The following is a 6,728-nucleotide window of genomic DNA, read 5'->3' as shown; positions in this document are numbered from 1 at the left end:
TAAAAAGTCTTGTGTGTGGTTTTGTCTAGTGGTCATTCTATTCTTTCTTGTTAATTTCAGAATAAAATTATAGTTACAGCCATACCTTAAGCCCTCAATGCAGGTTAGTGGAGCACAGAGAGGTGTGTGCTTGTCAGAAGAGCCTCCTCCTATCAGGATGAGCGACGTCTTGGGAAATCCTCCCTAAAAAAACGACGTGTTCGCTATTTATGAGAGACCACCCGTGTGCAGCCTTACCTGTTACTAGACATTACGGGCATTTGCGTTAACTGTATCGATTTTAGAAAACAGAACACGCATTCGTGAAACGTATTCTGCAAACATTTCATTATTCTGCGCAATGAATAATGGCACATCGGTAGAACACGTCAGGTTTTACTTGTTGTAACAAGACCACCCGGGACTACCCAACTCGTCTCTCCTGAGGTGCGGCAGGACAGCATGCCGTTGTCGGTCCTGCCACTGCTCGTCGGCAGCTTCTGGGCTGTTGCGCGCACGTCCGGGGCTCCCGAGCACCCCGGCCGGCCTCTGTGCCTCCGCGTCGAGTCGGACGTCGCCGGGGTCCGGCTCACTTTCCTCCACCGGCCACGTGGTCGGCGTACCGACGCCCTGGCGTTGTACTGGGGCGTCTGGACCGAGGACGGGCGGGTTGTGGACTGCGCGGTGACCGGGGATCCCGCCGTCACGCACCGTTACCTGTCCATGTGTCGAACCTGGCGCGCCGCAGAGGTCTCGCCCGCAGGGTACGACGTGAGCTGGTTAGTGGCACCGGGCGGTCCGTGTAAGAGGCTGGACGTCGGTCGGCGCGGCGACACTTTGGTCCGAACCCTCGGCGCTGGAGGTGGAGGGCGAGCGAAGCGCTCTTGGGTAGCTCCAGGGACACTCTGGTGCGGAACAGGAAGCGCGGCGCGCCACTACGGCGAGCTGGGTGAGTGATCTGATATTAAAGGAGACGACATTACATGCCATTTAAAAGTTAGTCACTGGTTCGTCTATGGTGGTAAAACATATTCTGCTTTGCGCTGTGTGATGTGCAGTAGGCTATATTAATGAACGGATTATTCCCTACACATCAAGTGCAATTTGCCGATGGTCTGTGTGTTTCCTTCTTATTCAGTCTGAAAAGTGAAGTGATTGTCATTGTGAAACGCAGCACACGGTGCACACGACGAAATGTGTCCTCTGCTTTTAACCCATCACCCTTAGTGAGCATGGGGCACTAAGGACGGTGCTTTGCTCGGTGGCACCTTGGCGGTTCGGGATTCAAACTGGCAAACTTCTGATTGTGGGCCTGTTTCCTTACCCGCTAGGCCACCACCTCCCCACTGTAATAATGAGTGGGAAATGCAATATCGAATATAATATGCAATAACACGGAAGCTCTCAGGCACGTAAATGTTGTGCGTGATTATTGTCAAAAGAGATAGAAATGAAAAATAACTCAAATGTGACAATGCCTAGTGACTGTCACAGTAAACGTGCACATAGATGAGGCCCAATGGATATGATCAAACTATGCCAGAAAGCATGATTAGATTATTATTGATATTACAGCTGATTTGGCAACAAGGATATTGTCAAGAATATTGCCTCAAGAAGCTTCTGATTATGTTTTCCTGAGTGCAACAGCATTCTGAAATGTATATATTACATAAAATCTTTCCAGTAGTAAATTTATTTTCTTTTTAAATATCTTGAGCAGGACTTAAACAGATTTTAAAAAAAATTAATCTTCCTGTCACTTGGAACTGTTGGTGTCCCTCTCAGGCATGTTTGAGCATGTGGACAGGTGCTGCCGCGACCATGACCACTGCAACCATACCATACCTGCCTTCGCAGTGAACTTTGGGGTATTCAACGGCAACCTCTTCACTATCTCACACTGTGACTGCGACCGCAGGTTAGTGCGATTGACACCACCTTCCCAGCCCCGAAGGGTTCCACGTTCACCCCGCAATCCCAAGACACATATTTTCCCCGTCCTTCTTTGCCCCAGGTGAAAGTTTTGTGGAATCCTTTTCAACTCTTGCTCTCTCAGCTCAACTTTTGTCTCTCAAGGCGAAACACGGCTATAAGTCTATAAATCCTTGCTGCAACATCTCAGCCCACCTTCACGGGGGCTTGCACAGGCATGAAACACAGGTGATGGTAGGCCGTGAATATATGTATGACACATTTTTCCCCTCAGGAAGAAAAGAGTGTTGCCATTTGTTAAAAAAAAATTCCAGTCATGGCGGGCATACCAATGTAGAAATGCATGTTTGTAATAGCTGGTGAAACACAGCCAAATGAGCTTTTTAATTCCCACAGATTCCGGGAGTGCCTGTTCAATGTGAATGAGACCATCTCGCACATGGTGGGCTACACCTTCTTCAACATTCTCAAGCTGCCTTGCTTTGAGTTTAGCCAGAAGCAATACTGCACAAAGCTCAACTGGTGGGGAATGTAAGTATATCAATGAAAGTGAGTAAGTGTGAGTGAGAAATGGATATGGCCACAGTTTCATGCGCAGTTCTATTTCCTTTTGTGGTAATTGAATTTGTGAATTTTTCAGCAGCCACAAGACACCAAAGGCATTAAAAACTTAGATCATCTTTAAATGTAGTTATGTGTGTAACTACATGTGTGTAGTTAATGTTACATCACTGCATACCTGAAGCACTTCTGTACAGCTCCAGCCATTGAAAGAAATGAATCAAGTGAAGAAGTAAATGATTGCAAAAATGGAATGAAAACAGGCCTTCTCTTCTCTTGTAATTCTATAGGTGCACAGAAACTCAGATGGTCCCCCATGCCATCTTCCAAACCCCCACTGCCTACAATATCCTCCAGGTGGGCATGAGAAATAGAGATCAATCTGTCTCAACTGTCAAGCCTTCAGCTGTCCACACCACTAAGCAAAGGGGCAGAAAAAAGCTTGGCATCTCACATCAAGACTGTATCGCAATGGATTTGGTAAGAGAGGATAAAGTTCAACCAAGGAAAAGGACGTTGTGCAAAAAGGCAGGGACTGCTTTTCTTAAACGGGCTAACATATCTTTGACTTTGACAACTATTTTGCCTCAGACTGCAAATATTTTGCCTCCAACAGCAATGCCTGCGCTTATAACAGATGGGAAATCTAAAGGAGTACCAGAGAAGGCATCAAAAATCCAGACAATACACAAAAAACATGAGTCAATATCAAAGAAGCTTAACAGCACCATTGAAAAGCTTGGGGTTAATTCAAAAAATGGAAACAGTACATGGAAAAATACATCTCTTTCATACACAGTCAAACCCAGCAGCTACACATGCCGTCAACAAAAGCTACATAATACTCAAACAGAGGATTCAAAAACCAGGAAATCAAAAGGACAACTGAAAAAAGACTGCTCCATCCACTCGCCAAAGCTCAAAACTATCAAGGAAGGTTTGAGACCCACCAAGTTAATGAAGCATTTAAGTAAAAAAGCAAGACGTCTCACAACAATCACTTCGGCAGTTAAGAGTTCCATATTATCACAGATCCCTGTTGCACCTCCGAAGGACAAAGCCCCATCAGTCCAGTCTCCTACAGAGAGCACTATATCTCACAGGACAAGGACAACTACAGTTTCCTCAGACAAGAGAAGCAGACCTCAAAGGCCCTCCTCAGGTCAGACGTCTATACCTGTCATGTCAACTGAGATGCCAACTCAGATGACCACATCTTTATGGGGATCAAGTACTGAGGCACCAGCCAAAATAAGCCCATCTACGGTGCTTCTGAAAACCCAGTCTGCACCACCAAAGCACAGAGTCTCTACTGCTCCAGCTGGTAAATTGACTGGTAAAGTGTAATGAGCGGACATGCTGAGGATAGATACAGTGCTCTTTAACAGATTTTGTTTTAGTCTGAAGAATAACAGTGTAGTTGATGTGAGGGGTCTATGTCACAATGAGTAAACCATCAGATCATCAAAATGTAATAGTTCTATCAAATATTATTATCATACTGATAACTTGTCATGTCAGGGTCCCAGTTGTTTTTTCTCATATGCAGTTGCATCACCTTAGGGGTGGAAAGTTCGGTGGAATGATCGTAAAATTCGCCTACATTCCAGAGATGCCATTTTAGCGTGGGGAAGCCAAGAGCCTTCACACTGAAATTATGGACAATACCTAATCCGTTTTTACAGAACTGCTACTTTTTTTACAGTTCCACTTGTAACCATTAATTTGCAATGGCTTACTGGTCTTTAGGTAATGTGCGGCACTGCAGGCACTTGAAATATCTGGATGACTGCAAATATAAAATACTCCCTTTTGAGAAAAAATATGGATATCGCAACATGGAATCAAAGACTGTGTACCACTGTGACTGTCAGAGAAGGTACCATATACACATATTTTTGAACTATCTCGCTTATCTATCATTTCAATATCCATAATATATGCTTAAATGTGTCTTCCTCTTTCCGTAGGCTGGCTGGTCAAATCAGACACCAAGCCAAATTCATTCAGGCCCTCCTGCAGGAACACGTCTCTTTCAATTGCTTCGAATTGCCAAGTGCCACTGGCTGCGCAGAAAACCCAAGGTGAGAGATAAGGACCAGGAGGGGATGAAATGAGGAATTGGAATTGCACATGTTGCACATTGGTGTATATGATTGAGCAATTTATAATTGAGTAGTTGTCTGTCTGATTTCTTTGAAGATGTTCAGCTTCAGTCTTCAATGTGACAGATCTGGAGCTTGCATTGAGAAAAAATAAGCTCTGGCAAGGCACAACAGTGATGAAAAAGACATCAGCAAGTCAAAGAAAAAGAGCCCCTATTCTTCTGTATAAGCGATGTATAAAGATTGCCAGCAAAGAATGATATTACTTTGGAAATCTTCTGTTTTATTTATAATCTGCAGTGAGAATTTTTTTTTTTTTTTTTTTTTTTTTATAGAGTAAATCATAATATTAGGCAAATCATTTTTTAGAAAGTTGGTATTACTCAAACCCTTCTTCTGCACCATAATTGTCCACATGGGGATGCTAATGCTCAGTTTTTTTCATTATCTCCATAGTCTGTATAACATGAATAAATGTTTATAAAATCTTGTTACAAATACTTAACTAATTTATCAGCAGAATCAACCTTATATGTAATAAAAAGATGTCACGGTCAAAGATGAAGTTGTACATACATTTTGTTCTTTCTTATCAGCAACCCTTCAGGTACTGTGAGGTACTGCAACTGGCCAATCATCAGAAGATTTGTCTAGATGCACTTTTTCCCCATGAGGTCAAGGCAGATCCAAAATTGGCTAGGTCATCTTTTCTCTATGCTTCTGAAAAGAATACTCTCACATTCTGAGTCAATTTAGGGCTCATCTGCTTTCTTTAATATAAACATAAGATAAGCACACTGTGTGATGACATTGCACATTAGGGGCAGTGGTGGCATAGTGGTTAAGGAAGTGGCCCCGTAATCAGAAGGTAGCCGGTGAATCCTGATCCACCAAGGTGCTACTGAGGTGCCAATGAGCTAAGTACTGCTCACCAAGAGCAATGGGTTAAAAGCAGTGGACACATTTCGTTGTGTTGTGCTGTTTATCACCTTTACTTTATTGTATTTTCATAATGGTTTGCTATACAATCCATTATGATGTGACACATAAATAGAATTCTATTTTGTGACAGAAAATTATGACAAGAATAAGTTAATTCAGCATATTATGAATACTTGTTTGTTCAATTAATATTTTATGAGTTTGTTGTGTACATAAGCATAGCAGTAATTTTAGAGGACCTCTTTTCAATTCACTTTCAAAGCCAAATGCCGTCGAGTCAAAAACGTGTAGTCATCTTTATTTTGCTGTTGGTGTAAACTGTTCGTTTGGCCTTTGCAGAAAGCTGTGCTTCGAGCAGGCTGCTTTGACATTTGCTCACCTTTAGGGGTTTCTTTGCCACCATTATGAAATTTGCAGGCCAGTCTCACGTTTAAAATTTAAGTTCTCTCATTGGTCAATTTTTTTAGAATGTTTATCGTAAAAAAGCAGGGCATGCTGGGAAGGACTCTGCCCCGGAAAAATGGCGTCTCGCTGACAGTATAGGAGGTTTCATTATCTGGCTGGCCGCTGATAAAGAGGACCTGACACCTAACCGAGCGTATTACCCTCCACGGGCTGCCCATGCCGGGATCTCGGCTGCACCGTGAAGCCGCCGACGAAACGGTGCGAAAATAACACCGTCGGCGGCGACTCGGCGTCACGCCCACTCCAGCGACAACACCGGAGAGAATCCGAACGGAGAGCCGAGCCCACCCTCCAGCCGGGCGAGCCGGGCGCCTCTCCGCTAACCCCAACTCGCCGGTGTTTACCGTGGGAGGAAGCTGGAACCGCGATGTGCGCTGCCGGCTAGAGGCCACCGCGCGCCGTCGGAGATTTCTGATTCACCGGGGAGAGAGAGATGGGCTCGGGGGGCGTCGATTCGTCCCAGTGGCTGTCGGTGAAGGAGGAGACGATTTTCCTCCACGATGGGCTGATACGGGTCACGGACCTGGCCGAACTGCCGAGTGAAATTGGGGTGTCAGAACAGGGGGATACCGAGCAGGAGGTGAGAAAACGAGTGCATTGCACGCCACCCTTTGAGTAGAATCATGTCCCTTTTTTAAAAATAATATATAAAAATATATATATATATATATATATATATATATATTATATTCATATATATATTCGAAGCATATACTATACTTAGATTAATGGTCATGCTGG

General features: G+C 44.1%; 2 protein-coding genes across 6 annotated transcripts in view; both read left to right on the top strand.

Moving 5' to 3' along the window:
- Positions 1-441: 441 nt before the first annotated feature.
- On the top strand, positions 442-4,840 carry LOC114798159 (group 3 secretory phospholipase A2-like). Its single transcript, XM_028993612.1, has 7 exons — positions 442-928; positions 1,768-1,900; positions 2,311-2,445; positions 2,766-3,799; positions 4,225-4,354; positions 4,446-4,559; positions 4,678-4,840. The coding sequence occupies exons 1-7, from the start codon at positions 442-444 to the stop codon at positions 4,838-4,840; spliced, it is 2,196 nt and encodes a 731-aa protein (XP_028849445.1).
- Positions 4,841-6,030: 1,190 nt separating this feature from the next.
- The window catches only part of hectd4 (HECT domain E3 ubiquitin protein ligase 4), a 45,279-nt gene continuing 44,581 nt past the window's right edge, over positions 6,031-6,728 (top strand). For all 5 annotated transcript variants that reach the window (XM_028971253.1, XM_028971234.1, XM_028971244.1 and 2 more), the window contains exon 1: positions 6,031-6,567. In XM_028971253.1, coding sequence (XP_028827086.1) covers positions 6,421-6,567 — 147 coding nt within the window. In that variant the 5' untranslated portion in view covers positions 6,031-6,420. The remainder of the gene's footprint in view (positions 6,568-6,728) is intronic.

The sequence above is a fragment of the Denticeps clupeoides genome, chromosome 1, assembly GCF_900700375.1.
Source record: "Denticeps clupeoides chromosome 1, fDenClu1.1, whole genome shotgun sequence".
In the NCBI taxonomy this organism is placed as follows: Eukaryota; Metazoa; Chordata; class Actinopteri; order Clupeiformes; family Denticipitidae; genus Denticeps; species Denticeps clupeoides.
Note: the sequence above shows the minus strand (reverse complement) of the source record. Positions and strands in the feature narration are given on the sequence as shown.

Coding starts and splice junctions, on each gene's coding strand:
- LOC114798159 (XM_028993612.1), top strand. CDS start 442: ATGCCGTTGTCGGTCCTGCCACTGCTCGTCGGCAGCTTCTGGGCTGTT. Junction 929..1,767: donor GCGCCACTACGGCGAGCTGG/GTGAGTGATCTG, acceptor TGTCCCTCTCAG/GCATGTTTGAGCATGTGGAC. Junction 4,355..4,445: donor CACTGTGACTGTCAGAGAAG/GTACCATATACA, acceptor CTCTTTCCGTAG/GCTGGCTGGTCAAATCAGAC.